We start from the raw sequence: 22,401 nt of genomic DNA, 5'->3' as shown, positions 1-22,401 counted from the left end.
TGCTGTCTGAACATCAGCAAATACTTTTTTACCATGATGATGACTGAGCACTGGCAAGGGTTGTCCAGGGAGGATGTGGCATCTCCATCCTTGGAGATGTTTAAAAGCTGTCTGGACATGGTCCTGGGCAACCAGCTCTAGGTGGCCCTGCTTGAGCAGGGGGGAGTTGTGCTGACACAGAACAGCACCCTGAGCAGTATTCAGTCCAAAATCTTGACAGACAAACCCAATATTTTAAGAAGAAAGTAACATTGCAAACACCAGGACTAAGCATGAAAAAGCGCCATCACTGGATTTGCATGTTCTCAACTTACTGTATATTTAATACAAAAATCTGAAACCATTTTCTTTTCCCCTAGATTTTCTGTGTTGTGCCCTGTTGTATACAGGAATATATTAGAGCAGTTACTAACCTTCTTGGATGCCAGAAAAATACAGTTTAAAACAAACATGAAAAACTTGATCTTCACAAATGATGCTACTTGCAAAAAGCTGCATCTGATGTTTAGTTTAATACAGCAATCTGGCACTATGTTTTCCATTCCCATTACTATCAACCATCATTAAGAAAAAACACTACACAAAAAATTCTCTTCCCAAAACAGAGCAGTTATTACAGGTTAACATGTATATTATACCAAATTATATGGATTACTCTCAGAATAGATTAATTTTAACACTAGACAATAAAACCACTGCTTAGAAAAAACTTAAGACATTACTTTATGCTAAGACTTGCAGTAAGGCAGGCCTGTGTTTAAATAGATTCATATTCAATGCTTTTGTAATCTCTCCAGGTTAAATTTGCAAGTTACATTATCACGGTTTTAATTTGGAGCTTTCCGTTGCATTGTGTTTTGCTTTTAGACATGCAAACAATTAATAGTGTATTTGAAACACCATCCAGTGAAATCACAATCTGCTAGCTGTACTGGAGTACACAGCAAGATATTGCAAAGTAACAGATTCCTTTTACTTCTGGACAAAGTTAAGAAGTATCTGATTCAGAAAATAATATCCTCTACGTACAAAGGTAACACAGCAAACATGGTTAAAGAGTCTCTCTTGAAGGAACACACTAATGCAAAAGAATTATGGGAGAGAGACTTGGCTGAGAAACACATTCAGAGACATGCATAATATTTAAGTCTACTCTTGCAAATGTGGTAATATTTGCAAAGTACGTTGATGTTCTAATCATAATTTCTTTAAGGTTTTTTTGCCATTATATTATAAACAAATATTTTTTTTCCCCACAATCAGTATCTAGGTTTGCACTTTTAAATATGGAGCTTCACCAAGTAGTGAAGATAATGAGCATAAGCACCATCATGTTTAGTAATCCTGACTTCAAAATACAGCCTCTGAACGGGCAAGCAATTTATTCTGTTTCAAAAGCAATTTTGCTATTGTGTTGGAAAATTGTACTTCAGTATTTAAAAACAATAAGATAATGAATAATGGATTTTTCATAACTAGGATGAGGACAAAAATCTTTATGCCTTTGTTACCTAGTATTTTTCTGCACTTAATTGCTTGAAGTGCTGATTTTCCTTGAGTGACAAATCAATTAAGTATAATCCTAGAAACTTTTATTAAAATAGGGAAGCACTGAAAGCAACATGAATAAAGAAGCCAGAGTGAAGACATCAAAACTCTCAGCATGAGTGCTACTAAATCAGGTATGAAGACAACTATCCTGACAAAAATATGGTTTCCTAAGGAAAAAGGAATATTAATATTAAACAACTTTCAACAAAATATGACTATTAGGAATATCATTTAACAGATTTAAGTGAAAGGAAACCATGTACAATAAATACTTCTAAATTAAATTTTGGTATAAACATCAGCTGTGAAAATGATGCCTCACGTCACCTGTACCTACATCATTCCACTTTGATGGCTGTTTGCCAGAGTAGATGCGGCTGCAGAGTTCCATGGGTGCCATAACTGGTAATGGAAACCATTTTAATTCATTTAAATCTAATCTGACTACCTATTTAGATCTGTAATTATTTCTGTATTTTCTGCTGGCTTTCCATTGTTCTAAAAGAGCAATGTTCAAGGGTGCAGCAGGGAGGTGCAAGGGGCAGGGCAACCGCGACTGCATGTTTTTCTGGTTTTACTCACTTGACAAATGCAGAAGCAGTATCTATGATGGATTTTTCTACCTGCCTGCTTAAAAGACCCAGGTAGGACAGAAGCACTGTGTCAGATACTGCATAAATACTGTTTCCTTGTCACCTATCACTTGTGCTACATAACATAATTCACAAGAAGGAAAAACAAAGCTGATGTCTTAAAGCAGTATTTCTCAAACCTAGCGAGGGAGGGAAAAGGAATGCGTGGCCACGAGTCTACCCAGGAATTGGACGTAGGAGATGGCTATGGGATGCAGAGTAGCATGGAAGAGACGCGGCAGTGGAAGAAGTTCCAGCTGAGCACGTGAGTAGAAAAGCTGAGAAAGACCAGTTACTGGCAGTTAAGCTACCACCACTTGCCACTGCGACCATGTCCCATCCCACCGAGCACTGGCGATTTGGCTCAGTGGCTGCTGCCAGCCACACGACTCCCTCTGCTTCTGGTCACGGGCAGAGGAAAAACCGAGGGAGTAAGCAGCACCATCTCTGTCAGACATATCCTGCTCTGCCTCCGATAACTTCTCCAAGGGTTAACCTAGGTGAACACCTTCCCAGTCTGAGGATAAAGGAGACTGCCAAATTGTAGAGATGCAGTAGGAGGAATCATGAAGAAAGGGACGGGCATATTTATGTAAAGAGCAAGAATTATTTCTTAAAGGACAAACCACCACAGCAGCAACTGCTGTAGGCTGCCTGTATCACTGACATAACTGTTCAGATCCTGTCCGCTGACAAAGAAAAAAATCCCAGGAAACTCTGCACAGCAGCAGGAAAAATTTTATTAAGAAATATACGTTCATCCATAACCATGATTATAAGTATACAACGTTTTTTCATATAACTGCTCCTCTTATTCAAATATCCAGTGTGTCCGTAAAACAGATTGCTTTGCTAGAAGCTACCTGATAAAAATCAAATTACAAATACTTTTTTTTTTTCTTCAAATATTCTTCTGCATTTCTAAAGAGTGGAAGCTACTTTTTCCCCCCTAATTTCAAATATCTCTATGCTTTACACAGCAGTAAATACAGTTAAACTACAGAGCAATAATGTTGTTCCCAGATTATAACAGAAGTGGAAAATGGAAGAATTTCCTACAGTAAGTGCATGAAATTTAAAGAATTTCCTTTAACCTCTCCCTCCAAAACACAGAAAAGCTATTTCAGAAGTTTTTACAATTGATTAGGGCTTGCTACTATTTGTCCCTATTTAGCTTTAGTTGTGCCTCTAATGCAAGTGCACCCCTCATCAAGTAATACTTGGGAAGTCTCTGAACCCAAGTCCTGGCCTAAAAAATACATACACACATACAAAATAATCCTATTACAAATTTATATGCATTATCAGGGACGGGTGTGTCAGAGATATCTACACAGATGACGACACTAACCACAGTATTTCAACAGCTAAAAAACAAAACCCAGACATCGGGACAGCTTTTAAGGAAGCTGAAGATTTGTAGAGCTGAATGTTTATATCCAGTTTCAATAGTTAACTTTGCTTTCGTGTACTTGCATAACGGGATCTTTAAAAACCTATTACAACACTCCCATCATAGTGCATGTTTATCCATTGGACAACAAAATAGACAGAAGGAAAAAGTACTTCTACTCTATGCAGGCAAGTTTATTGCTGAGTGTGTCAGTGAGATGAATAATATTTACCGCAATAAGAACAAATAAATCAAGTTGCCCCCAGCCTTTTACAAATGATGCAGAGAGATATACTGGAAAAACACAAGGCAGCATTTTTGATCAACTACTACAATTAAAAAAAAAAGGCAAGCTGGCATCTTCTGCCATGCAAAACTAAGGGGAAAAACCCTTACATCTGTTGAGATAAAGGTCTAAAAGCAGACTATATAGTTATTACCAAGGCAGCTCCCTTTCACCAGTAGCTTATCAAAAATTGCTTAAAATCACAGATACTAAAACTACAGGTTCCACCAGACACTTACATAAAGCAAACATTCTGAATGCTATTCACCTTCTCTCTCTCCTAACTCACACTTTCTTGCCAGAGCTGTATACAGATGAAGCAAATTCAGATGCTCTGCATAATGAAGACTTCATGAAAAACAGCACCCTTCCCTATTCCCCTTTGCTTACATTACAAAGCACTACACATATCCTAATATAAGATCTTTTTCAACCCATGACAAGATGGGCAAGTCTCTGTATTTAACAAATAGGTACCAGAAATACCTAAATACACAGCAGGACCAGAAGAAACATCATCTACATTCACCAGAACCCTATTTTTAATTAGTAGGGTACGTCATTGATCACAACAACGGGACCATTTTATCACTGTCACTGGGTATTGTTATTGACATTGTAGCCCAATCAATTGTTTTCTCTCCCTGTTCTTAGCAATCCAAATGCCTGCCCAAGCAACACAAATCACTGTATTTAGATACTACAGATACAAACCAGAAAGGCATGCAAATACAGGGCAAAAATAATAGCTTAAACATGAACAACCTTAGAAATATATTTACAAAGTTTTTTCTACGGCACACACAGTCACATGTGCTCATTGCAAAAGACAGCATCATTTGCAATAGTAATTTGAAGTTCTCAAACATTTTTTTGCCTAATGATTAAAATGCTTCGGATCAGAAAATTACTATAAGGATAATCATATTAAAAGATTATGACTGTCTATAAACCTGTCTTGGTGTGAAAGAGTATTACTAGTGCAGAAAAAAAACATAAGGACTACTTTTTCCAAACACACAGTTCTAGGTAATGTCAAGTCAAAGAACTGCAATTAATTATTAAAATCACTTAAAGTTCCTATGTCACCAAAATTTATGTCTGCAGACAAAGTACTACAAACTACTTCTCAGATATGACACCAATGAAAGTGTCATTATACACAAAAATATTTTACAGTTGCTCTTGTGAGCAGCTCTATGTGCATGTAATATGGTTACCTGCATCATTAAATCAAAGATTGCTCTGAAAAGCAAAAGCCACAGAAACTAAAATAACAATGACAATACATACTGCATAAATGCTCTGAAAGCATTAACATATGGCAAGGCCATTTTTCAAAAGTTATATATCAAACTACTTTGACCTTTGTCCCAGGCAAAAATCTCAGAATCGACACATATCCTAAATGAGGTGCCAGTCCAACAAGCAGTATTAACCTATGAATAAAGTCTTCAGCAAACAAAGCAACACACAATCTAGGAATGTGAATATATGAACAACGGGCATAGAACATATGTTGAGAAGAAAGTTAAAAAAAAATTCACTGCTATCTTCTTTTTCTAAAAACTAGTGGTACTTTATAACTTGAGAGAGTCTTGAAAACACAGACCCAGCCACTGGTATACAAATACAACATCCCAAGTACAAAGGTGCTATGCAAACAACTCTGTTGGAAGAATCAGAATTAAGAGACAGCATCTCAGATTCAGCCTAAAAATTACTCAGTGACATAGTTCTAAACAACAACAGTGAATCTCTCTCCAAAACCACAGTTCAGGAAAGGCTAACGACAAAGGACAGCAGGTCCTGCAAGACAGTGACATCAATTTTTTTAATGAAAAAGAAGTTTTGCTTTGCAACAAACACTTTGAATTTCAAGTGACATCAGTAAAAAACAGAGGGGCAATAGTTCTCCTGTAAAAAGAACAAAAGGACATACATGATTGGTCTACTTTAAGAATGGCATAACAGCACAGACAATTCTCCTAACTAGAATTCTACAGAGATTTCTTTGCACCGCATTTGATCCTTTCCTCCTCATGCTAAAACAAAAGATAGAGGTGTATTTGAATGAACATTTGAATATATCAGCATAACATAAAGCTGTGTATTTTAATGTGTTCTCATTTCCAATACACTTCAACATCTATGTATTAGTAGCTGTAACGTAAAACGCTTATCAGGAATACCACTTTTGGTTGTTCAGAGTTCATGACGCTTCGAGCAAGTATGGGCTGAACCTGTAACATTTGGTATCACAGTAACAACCAATACATCTCACTTTGAGTTGCTACTTCCAGCAAAGAAAATTTCTGTCCTACAGAGAAGTGGGTTAGACTAATCTGTAATGGTGCGTCCACCTAGTTGCCAGCTCTGTATGCATGCCACAGAGGGAAAAAAAAGACAGGACAGGGGCTCTGATTTAAATAAAGCGTCATAGGAACCAGGATGAAGTTACGAGCTTTCTCCACAAGCAAGCACAAGTGTGCCAGTACACGTGCAGGCAATTAACAAGCAGTACCCACTCCTGCACACTCCCACAGTTGCTTAACTTTTAGGAGTTTGTGACCACGTCCCGAGTAGTAGGATGAATAGCATTAGCAATGCTATTTCTACAAAAGAAGTAACAAACATTTACAGTTTATGTTCCTGGACTAAACAATTTATTGCTTCTGGTCAAACAACAGAAGCAGTCTTCTTCAAACACTGAAGTTACTGTCACTTTGCAACAGCAGTTTTAAAACATAAATGTTCAAAAGTAAATTCAGTTCCATCTTCAGAATGCTTTGTCACAGAATATATATTAAAATTCAAATTAATGTCAATAGTGTCAATCCTTCAGGTTCATGTGTCATTTTCAAAATCATTTTCAGTATGAAATATGTAGAGCCATTCAATTAACAGGTGTGTGAGGGGGAAGTGTGATTAAAATGAAGCCTGTAAAACTCTGCCCAAATATTATAAGAACTTTTGTTCTAAATATCCAGAAGTACCCAGGTAAAGAGATTCATAGGAACTAGCAACATTGTAGAAAAACTGCAAGAAATACCAAGTATCACCGCATTTAGCCCATGCAACAGGTAAACTCTACCTACACATATCAATGTTTGATTTTTTTAACAATTACAGACATTTTGCAAGGCTTTCCAGACCCCGCAGTTATAGTAAAATAAGTTATGAGCTTTCTGTAAACAACATTCTACAAGAGATGTTAGGTTCTATTAGCTCTGATTGTTATGTGGTCTCAGCAAATAACATTGAGTTATTTGGGGAAGTTTTTATTCTTAATTATTACACTTAAAATGTCAAAAACCTGGCATATAATTTGCCACTGGAATATGAAGAATAACATCTGAACTATTAAAATTACACTGTAGTTCAGAACTAGAACATGCGCTTCTAAAAAAACAACTGAAAGCAGACACCAGATATCAAAGTATTTTAACAAAGCTCGCTTAAGACAACGTCAGAAATTGAAGAAACCACAGTATTACTGTAGATGCATCTAGTATTATCTGTTGACATTTGCATGCCCCTCTTTTTTGGTGCTTCACTGTGAAACCTAGCCAAACACCTTGAGAAATCATAACCAGAAGGACTACAAGATTGCTGGGAACAGCTTTCGTTTAAATGCAAAGCATTAGAACATCAAGACTACATTAAATCATCTTGCTTTCTATATAATATGAAAATTTGTTTGACACTTGTAAGTGTCAGGGAAGCATGTGAATTCTCAGTGAACTTTGAGTTCTGCAGACTTCCATTCCATTTTGCCTGAAATAGATTTTTTTTTCCTATTATACATACTTCACATGAAATAAGCTACAATCCACCAGTTATTAAGCAACAAGTACCCTGCATTTACCTGGAGAAAGGACACATTATCCTATTATTTTGTTCTTTTTTTTTCCTTCCATGTAATTTCTTTTTCACTAATGATATAAAAGAATGAGAACTTAAAAATAACAGTAGAGCCTGTTGCCCTAAAAGAGAATTGCTCTATCAGTGAGCAAACTGCAGAGACAAGCCACAGCAGCTGATCTGTTCCACAGCTTGCCCTACTGCACCCACCTAATGTATCTAGTGTGACCGTCCGTAAGTACGCTACTTTGACCCATACTATGAACAATCATGCAAGAGGATTCCTTCCAGTGAGTGAGTGTTTTTCATGACATCACCTTTGTGAATAGCTGGAATGCCAGTGAATTTCTGTCATACCGGACACAGCTAGTAAGACCTGATTTTTTTGGTACCAGCTCAGGAGTCCCAACACCTCATACCTTAGCCCTGTTAGACCAAATACAAGCATATGCTGACAGCAGCAAGTGCAGGACACCTGAACAAACCAGGTATTTTGCTTATGGATAAAGGAGGGTTGACTACTGTTTAATTCCTTATCAGCTTCAAAATTCCACCAGACTTCTTGTTTTCCTTCCATCGACCTCACATGACAACACAGGCACAGCACAGTTAACTTCCTTCCTGCGTTTAGCAGTTGATTGCTCTGGGGCTGATGATGACAAATACAAGTCTAACCTATGAGAACAAGCGTGTTAAGTCTCCCTGCGCATTTAAGGTGATCCTGGATGTTCTCTGGTCCTCTCTTCCCTTCACAATGTAAACAAAAAGCAGCAGCTATTTTTCCTGTAGATAACAGATCCTTCGTGCTGAAGGACAAAGTGCTGAAACAAGTGCTGAATCAATCACCTCTTTTTCCCCAAGCTTTCTACAACTATTCAAGTTTAATTTATTAAACAATACCAAGGTTTATTTATTAATTTGAAGATGACCAACCTTTTACTTCAAGACAGATTTCCCTAGTTTCTAACAGTAGCACGCAAACAGTTTTCTGTCCATCTGAGGTAGGGAAAGATGACGGAAGATATAAAACCTGAATTTCTACTGCGAAAGTAATAAGTTGCCCTTAAACATCAGAAATAAAAGCAGAACAAGATGCATGTGTTCACTGAACCACAGGTAACATTTAATACATATTTTTAATTATCTTTTTAAACAGGCCTTAACATATACAAAGTGAATATATAAAATACATTAATCTTGTCATGTTTATATATGAAGTACATCCTGGGACATTTTCTGGTTCTTAACTGGCTACAATTTTATACAGAAGTGTACAATCTCACATGTGTATCATCAAAGTTTCCTTTGGTATGTGGGATAGCTTTAAAATACATGCTATCAGTCTGTCAAAATAATCTCAAAAGCACAAAGCACATGAAGGACTAACACTGAATGAGAAAGTCTTTGTCCTCACTGCAAAGCAAACTACTGGAACACTGGCAAAGACTCCTATAGACCGCTTAGCTCAAGCAAAAGAAGTCATCCTACAAATTAGCCTTGAGGCCATTAAAGGTTAGCAACTGGTGAGTTGCATTAACTGATGTTGCACAGTAGCAGGGCGACCAATTTGAGTTAAAAACTCTACCACATTGAAGTTAAGGATCTGTGTGTAAGACTTTCAAAAGACTGTAAATTCTTCACTGAAGAAATAAACAGCAGCAAGTCAAAGACTCTTGAGGGCCCAGAAACCACAGTACTGGATTAAACCTGAGATACCAACTCTATTTTAGTCACTGTTTGTTTCTAGAGATCTTTGGAAGTATGAATTATACCCTTTTATAGGCAAAATCCACAGATATATATGGACGTGATAACTTTCTGCGTATCAGAGACCTCAGTGACTTCAACACTCTTTAAGTCTCTGCAACATCAGGAACTTTGCTGCAGTTTCCACAGGAATGCAAGGCTTCTTCAAAGTCTGTGCTGAAGATAAGGATTAGAAAAGCAGGATGAATCATTCATAAAGACAAAGGAGCTCTAGTTCAATTACAAGCTTAGTGTCATAAGTCTTAAGAGTTGTAGTTCAGCCGCCTGCACTGTCATATTTCCTCTTTGACTTTACACAAGAACCTACACAGGCATTCTGATGCTTTTGTTACAGGTCCATAGGACACCTTCCAAAGTATGCAACAGGTGCTCTCACAAATCCAGGGCATGGTATTCTTGAAGGAGAACGACCAACCTACTCAACTCACCTTAAGAAAAATATAAAGAATTAAAGTGAGTGAAGAGGTTGGTACATGTATTCTAATTCTGAGAGCTCAAAAGAGCAATTTATTTAATCAAGTCATCAAAATAAAGAAACAATAAACGTGCCTGTCAACTTTTAAAGGTTTTGTAAACCCATAACTAGTTGAACAAAAGTAATGAAAATCAGAGATGATAATTTGTGTGGAGGATCAGTAAGTTAAATACATCCTACACTCGAGAAACACGTAGATTATGAAAGACTAACTCTGAAAGATGTCATCTAAACTAGAAGGGATTTAATCCACAATCTTTGGAGAGTGATGTTGATCAAACAAGACAGAGGGGAAGATGCAGATCTGTAATGAATCGGTAGTTCCTGGCTAGATCTTACAGCTTGCCAAATCTGCTTATAAAGCCAGGTTTAAACAGTTTCTATGAATAACTGTACTGCCCGCAAACATACCTTCAATAAACTTATGTATCTACCTGATTTATGAACTCAATCCATCATATCTATAGCATTTTTCAAATCACCAAAACACTCCTGGGTAACCTACAATAGAACCACCCGATACCTTTCGTGGTCTGGGCTAAGGTTTTGCCAACATAATCCTCCGTCTTCCCTTTTTCTTCCAAAGCACAACACCTACTGAGAAGCTTACAGATTCCAGAAAGAGCTTCCCCTGCTTCAATTCTCCGAGGAACAGGGATGATGATGATGATAACACTGCCCTACCTCAAAACAGAGGACAAGCCTACTACAAGTTGTCAGACATTCAAGTATTAGCAAGATAGAGAAAACTACTACTATGGCAGACTGTCCTACAAGCTCGTGAATGTTCGTAAAAAATATTTATCTTGTTTAAGAATCAAGACAACATAATTTAAGCCTAACCTATTTTGCACAGTTTTAAACTACTTTTTCTGTTAGTTATTCCATTCAGACAAAGAAGTAAATACATTTTATTCATGATGAAACATGTTTATCACTGTATTTGAACAACAGCACCAACTATTCTGTTTTCAGTAAGCCCATTTACTTCAGATCCTACAACTGCTCCCTCCAGCCCTTGTGTCCACAACCAGTGTTCTACAAAAAACAAGAGAAGAGCAAAAACCCTGAAACAACTAACTATAATTGTATCTTCCACTGTGGGAGTGTTGTCCAACGGACATGCCAAAATTATGGAGCAAAGTTTCTCCTTGCTCACAACAGTATACCTAGAAATTATTCAGAATAATGGGAAGCAAAGAAACATTCAGTCTTTGCCTGAAAACTTTATTTGACGGCAGACCTTTAAACTGGCTGCTTCAAATCGCTTGACCCCCAGTATAGCACATTTCAAGAAATTCCGAGTTAATTCTTACATTGAAGAACGTTTTCCACGCTAATACACAAGAACTACCTCACAGCGCATTGACTAGCGACGCCCAAATAAGCCACCCAACGCGGGCATCCCGCCCCTAAGTAAACTACCGGCAGGGGACCCGAGCTGCGCGGAGTTGCAGGCGGCGGCCCGCGGGGCCGGGGGAGCCAAGGCCGCACCTGCGGGCGCGGAGCCGGCGCCGGCAGCGGCAGGGCCGAGGGCGCCCTGCGCATCCTCCCCCGGGGCTCTGCGGCACCACCCGCCGCCGCCACCGCCGCCCGGCCCGGCGCCCCGCCGCCGGGCGAAGGGAAGAGCGGGACGCGCTCCCCCACCGGAGGCCGAGGGGGCCGGCCCGGACCGCGGAGGCCTGGAGGAGCCAGGGGCTGCCGCCACCCCCCTTCTCGGCCTGCAGGGGGGCCGTCACCGCTTCCCGCCCTCCCCACGGAACGGGCAGGCGGTCCCGGAGCCCCGCAGGGCAACGGGGCTGGGCGAGGGGCGCACACCGCCCCGCCCGCCGTTAGGGATGCGGGGCGGGGGGGAGCCGCCCCGCCGCGCCGCCCCCGCCCGTACCTGTTGTGCCTCTGCGCCGCGGCGGCGCTGGTGTAATAGGCCGCTCTCCGCTGGGCGCTGCGCGGCACCGGGTGCAGCGGGATCTGGTCCGCCATCTTGGGGGCGCCCCTCTCCGCCTCGCGCCCGTCCGCGTCCGCTTCTCCCCCCCCCCTTCTTCTTCTTCTTCTTCTTCTTCTTCTTCTTCTTCTTCTTCTTCCTCCTCCTCCTCCTCCTCCTCCCGCCCCGCCCCGCCTCGCCCCCGCCGCCCGCGAGGCGCGGCCGCGACCCCTGACGTCACGACCACATCCAGCTGACGCCAGGAGGAAGGGCGGGCCAGCGGGGCGGGGCCTCGGGGTAAACAAAGGGGCGGAGCCCCGCGGAGGGGGCGGGGCGGGCAGGGGCTGCGCCCGAAGGAGAGGCGCGCGCGGGGCGCGGCCGTTGGTGGCGGTTGGGTCGCGCCCTGTGCGTGCTGGTCGGGGGTGCGGGGGGCTGGGCTTCCCCCAGCCTTCCTTAAGGTTGGTGAAGGTTAATTTTTCAGCTTCTGGAGTACCAGACGGGTGAGCCATGAAGAGCCAGAGGCTGTGCGGGTGGGATCCGCAGGCCTGGCGGCACGGGGCACCCAGGCATTTCACAGGAACCCCGGAGTTCAGGGGCTGAACAGGAATTGCAGGAGACAAACCCCAAAGTGGCTGTCCTCAGTTAGCCTGCAGATACCTGCTGGTTTTTAAGTTGACCGAGGCAGGCTCTCCTTCCATCTCTTGGGTGGAAGGTCTAGCTGTCACCTATGTTGGATGTCAGCAAATACGCGCGTGATCGCCAAGAACAAATAAAAGCACTGTGAATTGACAATGATTGTTTCCTGCCATTAAACGGAGACAGTTTTTGTGAGCCAGAGGTATTGCCACATGAAAATGGACATTCTGTAAGTCAGGGATAATGAACCAGTCTAAGGGACCTCACAGGGGAAAGATCAATACACAAGTCACCACAGAACAAAAACTGGTTTAGAAGAGAGATGTGTTCATAGACCTCCTCTAGGATGTTATCCCTCGATATTCCTCTGAAATCAGATACTGTGGGGAGCAAAAAGCCTAACACCATCACAAATATGGAAGACTTTCCACAAAAGGAGAAAAAAGGAAAATATATTTCTTTCTCAATGTCTGTTCAAGGTAGAAGAAGCATCCAATAAAAAATTAAAAAGGATCTACCAGGAAAAATTTTCTTTCAAAGATATTTCCACCAAAAGAAGACAGGAAAATATGTCCAAAGCGCAGAACACAAGATCAAATGAAAGGAACGTGGCAAACGCTTTTCTTGATAATTTTTGCTTCTCTGCAATAATGTAAGTTGCTGGGGTCACCTTTCCAACCGAAGATTTCAGATTTCTTGGCAATAGTGCAGTAGGAAGCCAGGTTTCACCATCTAGCTGTACAGCAGTCATTTTGCAAAATGCCTTAAACTTACTAATTTCAAAATGGTGGAATGAAAAAAGATTTCACAAATGACTGGGCTTACACAAGATGATAACGAGATCAAGATCTTTGGCAATGAATTGCTGATTATGCAAATTACTCAAGCCAAAGGTGCCAGTAGGATGCCACCTTCAGTCTTCTAGAACATGGGCTTTTTTCCTTTTATTGTTCTGAAGATACTGTACGGCAGAAAGATGTTCATGGTACAGGCAAAAGCTTTGGTCTGCTGGATTGTGACCTGAAGTGTGTGGTGTGGTGATGGCAGCACTGGCAGCCAAGAACAACAAATGAGTGAAAGAGTTGCACTCAGAATCATAGAGTCATAGAACAGCCCACGCTGGAAGGGACCTTAAAGATCATCTGGTCCCACCTTTCATGGGAAATGGAGCCTAGATGAGATTATCTAGCACCCTGTCCAATTGTGTTTTGAAAACCTCCAGCGATGGGGAGTCCACTGCATCCCTGGGGAGGTTGTTCCAGTGATTGGTTGTTCTCACTGTAAAAAATTCCTTTCTTCCCAGATGAAACCTCTCTCAGTGCAACTTGTACCCATTGCCCCATGTCTTCTCCCTGTGGCTCCTGTGATGAGAGAGCCTCCATCTTCTTTGTAGCCACCTTTTAGGTACTGGAATACTGTGGTGAGGTCTCCCCGAGCCTTCTCTTCTCCAGGGAGAAAAGGCCTGCCTCGATCTTTCCTCATAGGGCAGGTTATCCAGCCCTTTGATCATCTTCGTGGTCCTCCTTTGGACCCTATCCAGTCTGTCGGCATCTTTCTTGAATTGTGGAGACCAGAACGGGACACAGTACTCCAGGTGTGGCCTGACAAGCGATGACACCACACCTGGAGTACTGTGTCTACTCGTCAATGCCAAATGAAGTTGCTCTTACGACCCAGACATTTCAGACTGAAATGTTGCTGCACCTTAGAATGTACCTTCTACCTTAGAACAAGGGGGAATGGTCAGTACTGAGGCACCCCAATATGCAGTGTACGCTGAAGGATGCTCCTGTCTGCTGGAGTGAAGGTCATGAAGCACTGGCAACGCTTAAGATAGCTTGCCAAGTGCAAATTTCTAAACAATATTTTGGCTTTAAGCACATTATCTGGTTATTGAACTCACCGACAGACACGGAACGCTCGAAGCGGAACCAGGAGAGCGGGAACAAGAGTTACGCAGGAGGCACATGGTTCATATGGGAATAAAAGGGAAAAATCTCTCTGCTGGGCATGTGGCAAGACTTTGCTGGGTATTTGAAGGGTTGCACTCAGAAATGCCAAAAAGGGGGAAGAGACTTATTTAGCTTTGTAACTGTGATAATCATTATAAAGTTGATGGCAGCACACCAATAGAATCATAGAATTGTAATTCAGGTTGGAAGGGATGCCCAGGTGTCATCTAGAGAAGCCCCTGCTCCAAGACATCAGGTTTGATACCAGGTTGTTCAGGGCCATGCGCAGTGGAGTACTGAACACCTCTAAGGACAGCACAGTGTTTCCACAACATCTCCGGGCTACCTGTTGCAGTGTTTATCTTGTGATAAACAAATTGCTAATAAGTAATCAGAATTTCCCATGTTCCAACTTGCTTCTCCTGCTTCTCATCTGATAACCATGCACCTCTGAGAAAAGTCTAGCTCCATTTTCTATGCATCGTCCCATTACGTATTTGTATTCAGCCACAAAGTTTCCTCTTAGCCTTTTCTACTCCAAGCTGATCAGGCTGAGCTCTCAGCCTCTCCTTAGGCATCATGTTCTCCAGCCCCCTGGCCATCTTGCATAGACTCACTCCAGAATGACAGCGTCCTTTTGTAATGAGAAGACTGAAACTGGACACGGTAGTCCAGATACAGTCTTAAAAGTGCCAAACAGAGGGGAAGTATCACTTCCCTTCTTGTACCTGCTGGCTGCACGTTATACTAACACTGCCCGGGGTGTGGGTGGCCGACTCTGCTGCAGGGGCAAGTTGCTGTCTCATGTGCAGCACAGCAGGTTATGGTGTGGTACTGCCGGCTTCCTGCCTGCTCTGCAATGATGGCTGTACTTCATGTGTCTGAACAATCAAACACAACCCTGAAAAATTTCAGCATAACAATTATGCCAGTCATAGGTTCTTTCATGGCCCTTGTTGTTACAATTCTGCACATCTCACAACTTTAAAATTTTAACTGTAATCTTAACAGCTATATATTCAGAATCCTCAAGTGGCTAATGAAGTTACTGCAGTTCACTGAGGCCAAGAGAATTAAAGTGATTTCTTCGAGTTTACTATTGGATTCAAGCCTGTGGCAGAGCAGTTTTCGGGCAGAACAGAAATCACTTAATTCACAAGTTAGCAGCCTAAGACCAATCCTCTTGTCTCTGCAGAACTTTGGTTCTGGTTATTTGGTTATATTTCTGGTTATTTACCAGATTATTTGGCCTGTAACTATCTCTAATGTTAGTCAGTGTGTATGTTTGTAAATTCCGCATGTATGGACAAATACATGATCTAGCATATATAATAAAAGGTTTATTATTGGCAGACTTGTAAATGCCCTAGCATGGGACAATCATTAGGAACCATTAATGCCTTTAGAATCTTGATTTCTTACTGAGTCTCATGTATTCTGTAAATGATTATTTTGTTTATGACTACTTGAAGGTTTTAAAAGAGAAATACTGCACTATTACCTGTGTGCAGAGAGGCTTTGAACCAGAAAGCCTTCGAAGAAGAGGAAAATGACAGTTTCTTAATAAATTAATGGACAAGAGAATGACAAAATGGAGTTTTTATCATTTTAAATGCATGCAGTTTTGCTTACTTCCAATATATGTTTAAAACTTCCAGTTAAGACAGTTGCTGGAAATCTGTCATGATCTCAGCTTCTTGATCACTCTAATTGCCTTTTTACATCAGTATTTTCATACAATGGTAAAAGCTCTTCAGGGCAGGGACTTTGGTTTTGTGACATCTATCATCATTCAGTACTGCCTCTAGATTACCATGTAATTCTGTTTTATGTTTTTTAAAGAAAATTCTTGAAATTTACATAAAAGTTTTCTTAATGTAAAATTGAGACTTTGGCATATGATACTTAGGGACTTTTCAAGATGCCTTTGGCAAATGTGCCTGCCTTCTGAAATAGTATTTCCTTTTCTATTTAGAAACCCTGAGAGGTTGCAGAATAAGCTTGCTTTTGATCCAGATTTTGCTAGTCAGGCATCTCAGGCAGGTGTTATTTTGCTATATCAATAAAGCTTTGCATTTCAGAAAGCAATATTTTTGCATTCAATATTAAGTACTGGCTAAATAACACTTGTCATTTAAATATCATGATAACATGCATTTATGATAATAAGTAAATATAACACCATTCTGAAATAAACTTTCTGTACCATCCTTTCCATGTTTCTTTTTTGCATCTTTTTGCACTTATAAAAAGTGGCAGAGATCCAGAACCTATGATTTATGGATCTTGTGAACTCTTGGTTTAACTAGGAATGAGCTGGCATGGAAACTGTTTTGCATTTGTTGCATGTGTCTGCTACAGGTGCAGAACCTATCTGTAACTAGTTCTGCCTGATGTCCCCAGAGGGCATTTTATAATAATTTATACTTTCGCTACCATTCTACTTCTGCTGTAAATGTTCAAGGTTAAGTGCTCCCTCCCTCCTAATCCTGTTTATGTATCCAGTCTGGGCTAGGGTAAGGGGGGGTGGGGTGGGGTGTGTGTGGAAATTAGTTTGAAGCTAATTCATTCTTCACTATCCTTCTTGGAGCCAAATTATAAAAGCAGCTATACCAGAGTAAATCTGTGGAAGTGATACTAAAATCAGTTGAATATAAAACAAAAGAAATGAGTTTCAGTAAGCCTCACAAAATGTTACATGATACAAAATTTACATTACTTTTCTACTAGGTATTTTCTCACCTCATCCTTCAAACTGCCTTGCATTTCCATTTTAATTGTGGAACTTTTTTCATCAGTGATGAACTAGCTCAGTATCTGTCTTCAAATTTTCAGCAAATTGCAAATCGGTCCAAGACACCTAGAGGCTTAAAAAGAAAAAAAAAATCACTGGCAAAACCTGAGCACAGCAACACAGAAAGAATCCTGTTTTCTTTATAGGAAGAGCTGAAGGCAGCAAGGAAGACTAAAGCAAATAAATTCTTGCACTGTCAGAGTGAGGGAGCAGAACAAATGCAAAATAGAGAGAGCTAAAACAGCTACCATTATCAGTTTTAATAATTCTAATAGCAGTGCCTTCATATTTTCATATCAGTAGGATGTAAGAAAATGTCTTGCTATGGGAAAGAACAAAATTGGAGATGCTGTTTTCTCTGGGAGGATCCTTTAAAAGACTACTTCAGACAATGAAGCCACAAGCAATTCAGTTATACACCAAAATCAATGAGTTTAAAAACACCAACAAGAAGTAAAAATAATCATATAAAACATTGCTATACTATAAAAACAAACTGGAATGCAGTAGGCACTTGAAACAAAACACTACTCACATATTAAAAAAAAAATACTGTTGTCTACATAACTACAAGAAGGAAAATTATATTTCTACACATTTTATTTTTAATATTCACAGCATTCAGTGTTTGTCAATTAAGTGTGCTCCCAGCTGTTACATTTCTTTCAGACCTTCCTTCAAGGTCTTCTCTTCGGTAAATGTCAACTCTCTGTAGCTCTGCAGGATTTATGGACTGCTAAATCTCTGCTCCTCCTTTTGTAGTCCATCCTTACCAAACTGTTGGTCCCGCAGCACCGGCTTCACACCAGCTGTGTGCCACCCTCACATGTATTCCACACAGTCTTTCTTTTAGAATAAAATACCAGAAATATCTTCTCCAATTAAAACAGCAAAATTACATATATGTTGTATTTTGGATTTTGCTAGATCCTCTAGCCAATAACAGGTCTCGCTGAAAAGGCATTTTCTCCAATTCACTTGGCAACAGATGAGGCAAAAAAATCCAAGCAAATCCTAGAGTACTTAAATCAAATTGGTTTGGAAACAAAGGTACACTTTGGTGACTTCTGATACAAATATCGGTTGTGCCTTCATTTAAGCTATTAATTGTTGATTGTGGATAAACAAAAGGAGAAAATTAAAAATACAATGCTCATTATTTTACTGAGCTTTCACAATGACCCTTCAGTGAGAACTATCTAGTAATTGTTCACAGTATCTCTTCAGTTATGTTAAGCCCTAAGTTAAAAATTGCTTCAATATACGTTTAAAAATCCCATTGCCTTTTAATTTCTAGTTAGCTTCTGAGATACTCTTTCTCATCCTCTTAATGTATCTAAAATCAATGCAAGATTTTTATTTGTAATTGGAGAAAAAAAGCCTGTGGACTCAAAACTTTCGAGCTGGATTACCAACTTCTGATCTTCTCTTAAAACCAGAGAGTATCCAATAAAATATCTCCATGATCTGTGGTGCAAAATCAACAGCAAAGCAGACCGGCACTTTGAAAGGACACAGTTTTTTTGAGTGTTCTCGGTGGGTTTATTTTAACAAATTCCACGCTGTTGATCTTTCAAATAAATAAATACAGCTGTTTTAACAACTCCTTGAAACTGAAAGAAAATGCACCCATGGATTAATTACAAATTTTGTGTTGTTTCAGAGCTTCTGAAAAGGTCACGGAAGAACAAACAAGGCCCAAGTGTAAACTTGGGTATCCATTTGTGATTGCTGGTATGAGACTCACTGGATCTGATTTCCTTCCACGGTTTCTGTTACAGTAGTCACCAAAAGCTTCAAGTGGGTTTAGGGGGTCTTTGTTCTGAGAGCTATACAGAAGTAGATGAAGAAAAAAGTTCCCAGATGATAACTGACAAAATACTTTGTGTCTTGTATAGCATATCCTTCAAAAGTCAGAAATTACTTAAAATCTCCTCTTTCTCCAATATCTCTTTATGTCTGCCCCAGTCATCAGCTCCGGCTCATAGCAGAAAGGTTTCTTATTTGCCACAGACCAGCTTCTGAAACCCCTTTTCTCTCAGTCACTTTAGCCAGAGCTGGCTCCTGTTAAAACCTAGATATCATCTCTTTGTATACTGATTTCACTCCAAGCAGCAATTTGAATCTTACAGATCTTCCCTGTATAGCATTTCTTATCCATATAGGAAACATACTTTTACACGTTCTCAGCCTCATGAATGCTACTGCACCCTTTTTCTGGTATTGGGAATGGCAGCTACTCTCGGATCAACTCAGCATGAGCTGAAGGGATCATTTTCCCAGCTCATCACTTTCAATGTCTTGTTTCTTTCTATGTCCTTCCTCTAGCTTCTTCCCCAGTGTTGCATTGAACAGCAATCTGTTACCGCTCAACTTATTATTTCTCACTGAGAGACTGTTTCCCATCACTAATCAGCAGATAATTCCAGTGGTTTTTGTCTGCTTGTATAATTTGCAAACATTTTCTCCCATTCCTTGGGGAAATCCCCGTAAATGGAAAAAAATTTGGTTCATTGCTCTTTTTCAGAACTAGGAAGGGTCAGCTTCCTTCCACAATGCAAACTGAAACCAGGGTTGCCCTCAAACACACTGGATGAAGAACATCAGTTGTGGTCTCCACACAAAGTACCAGGATAAAGACTGATCAGTCTACAAACATGAGTTACCTGCAGTTTGCAATGTCCTTATCTGGTTCTAACTTATCAAAATCTGGAAGAACTGGTAGCCAAACACAGTATTTGTGAAAGGAGATGTTGTTGTGAAGAGCCTTAAGACTGAACGGGAATATATATTTCATATAGCAGACAAAAGAGATTACACACAAAAACTGGCAGTGATCATACCTATTTTTAGTGCATTGGTTAGGATAATCCATAAGGTCTCAAATACATAGAGCTTGAAGTCACCAGGATCTAATTTCTTGGACTAGAGAGGCATGGAGTCATAGTCTGTGATGTTAGCGAAAATAATTGTATAACCAAAATTGTAGACACAAGATGCAACGAGCCAACAGACAAAACAAGATTGAAACAAACAGCTAAAGGAAGAGAAAGAAAACACATTGCGTGAATTTCTTTTGTAGACTGTATGTACAACTGTAAGAATGATAGGACAGTCAGCTATGGCTTGCCATTTATCAATCTTTTGGTGAAAAGCAAGATTTTTGTAACCCCAAATTAACTTTCTATGAAAGGAATCTAAAGGAGTCCATGTCTTGTACAGATATCAGGGAAATTTATTAAATTCATTTTTGAAGGCTGCTAATACTGAAAAGAAAGGAAAGAAGAGAGAGAGAGATGTGCATTGCACCTTTGACTCAGAAAGTTGTTGGCAAGAGGAAAGCAGGGGAAGAGTCAAGGAAGAAGCTCTTCAGAAAAGTGGGAATCTTGGGGAATTTTTCTGCTCTCATAAGTTTCCTATTTTAAAAAAAAGCAACAATCCTTTTTGTGAATTCTATCAATATCACAAGACAGACTATTTTCTCTTGAAGCTGAAGATGGACTGTTGTTTGGGGATTATATGCTTTTTTTCTAGCCTCTTGATTTTTTTTTTTGGCTTTTTACAAATTCCATTTAAAACAAGCAAAGATATGACAAGTCAGTTTTCACTCCATAACAGAGGTGTTTGAAAATATTTTCACAGACCTCCGGTGCAGTATGGCAACACAGATTAAAATGGTCTGCCTACTAGCAGGTTCAGCAGACTCATGCTGTCCTGCCCAGATCATTGGACTATCCATTGTTTCTGTGAAATTTATGGATTATTATCCACATCACTATTATATATTAACCTTCTAGGAAGCATGTGAAATCTCAAGTTGCATCCAGTTTGCTTTCTTGAAAGAGGCAAGTTAATTAGTATTAAAAAAGGCGGAGGGGGGGGATGTGCCCTGCAAATTTCATGAGACATTTTCAAGAAAATAAAGGTAACTTAACTTTAAGGCCAAAGATGTTTCTTCTGGAAAATAAGAATTGGTGTCTTTCTTACACTGGGTTTCCCTTTGTACTAGTAATCTGCAACATGGTCTTTATCAGAAAACTGATGCTATTAGGAGATTGCCCTTTGAGGACTGGGCTGAAATGAAGGCATCGCTGACTGATAGGAAGAAGAAGTGTATCCTTGGGTCCTTTCTGAACAATGAACAATTTGGGTGCGGTGGTACATAAAAGATGGAGTTCAGAACGGGCCTGTGGCCTTAGGCTTCATTTCAACAAAGCATTCAGCAGATGCCTCAACCCCACTAGGGTCTCTGAAATGTCAGTGAAAACATTTTTCCCTTAGTGCTACCAGAGAGAATGAACTATGGAAAGAGAGAAAAATAACTGTGAGGTGAATGGGGTTCACGTGGGTGATTTGAAATTCAATTTCTCCTCGGTCATCCTTGCCTCCTTACAGCAAGGAGCCTTTGTGCTAATGTCTTTGCTCCCTTGCAGCAGGTACAGCATGAAAGGATTTTGGCAGAGAGCTCAGGCAGGAACACAATTGTGGATGGTGAGAAACAGGACATATAGTGTGACCTACCTGTAAGGGGACTTGTGGACTTTAATTCAGTTACCTTTGCTCAGTATATATATGTGTGTGTATATGTATGTATATAAATATGTCTGATGTACTGTAACTGGGATTCCTGTTCCATCTATGAAGTTTGGGAAGTTTGCCTTTGTTGCATGCTGTGGCATGTACTTCAAAAAGAAGAAATCAGCTAAAGTGCCTCTGTATCACCAGCGGTATTGCTGGGCTCAGGAGAGCTACAATAATTATGATTGCTGCAGAGTGCTGACATCTCTTATTTTTCACCTACCTATTGAGACCACTTCACCTTCACTATTGGTCAGAGCATGACTAAAAGTCTAGATAGACTTAGGGGAAATCCAAATTCTCAGTATCGGAGAATTGACCAGATGAGCTATGCAAAGCTCCTGAGGCACAAGCCTGAGACACAGGCCCTTAGACACAGGGTTGACTCAAGAACGTGAAGATAATGCAGTGAAAATTCCTACATACCCAGAAGCAACTTAAGTGAACTTCTATGTGCTGACAAGGTAGTATCAGTGCGACACATCTGGCCTCATTCATTCTCTACTTTTTCCAAGTAAATTTGGGGATGGAGCTGGAAGTTGTCCACAGCAG

General features: G+C 40.2%; 1 protein-coding gene across 15 annotated transcripts in view; it reads right to left on the bottom strand.

The window, feature by feature from the left end:
- ATP9B (ATPase phospholipid transporting 9B) overlaps positions 1-12,075 on the bottom strand; it is a 175,229-nt gene extending 163,154 nt beyond the window's left edge. For all 15 annotated transcript variants that reach the window (XR_015706407.1, XR_015706409.1, XR_015706405.1 and 12 more), the window contains exon 1: positions 11,854-12,075. Coding sequence is in view for 11 of the 15 variants with exons in the window: in XM_087765007.1 (XP_087621133.1) it covers positions 11,854-11,948 (95 nt within the window). In the remaining 4 variants the exon portion in view is untranslated. The remainder of the gene's footprint in view (positions 1-11,853) is intronic.
- Between the last annotated feature and the right edge of the window lie 10,326 nt (positions 12,076-22,401).

This window comes from Nipponia nippon, unplaced genomic scaffold, assembly GCF_047370975.1.
Source record: "Nipponia nippon isolate SJK-2023a ecotype South Korea unplaced genomic scaffold, ASM4737097v1 scaffold_1, whole genome shotgun sequence".
NCBI lineage: Eukaryota > Metazoa > Chordata > Aves > Pelecaniformes > Threskiornithidae > Nipponia > Nipponia nippon.
This window is presented reverse-complemented; position numbering and strand designations above follow the sequence as displayed.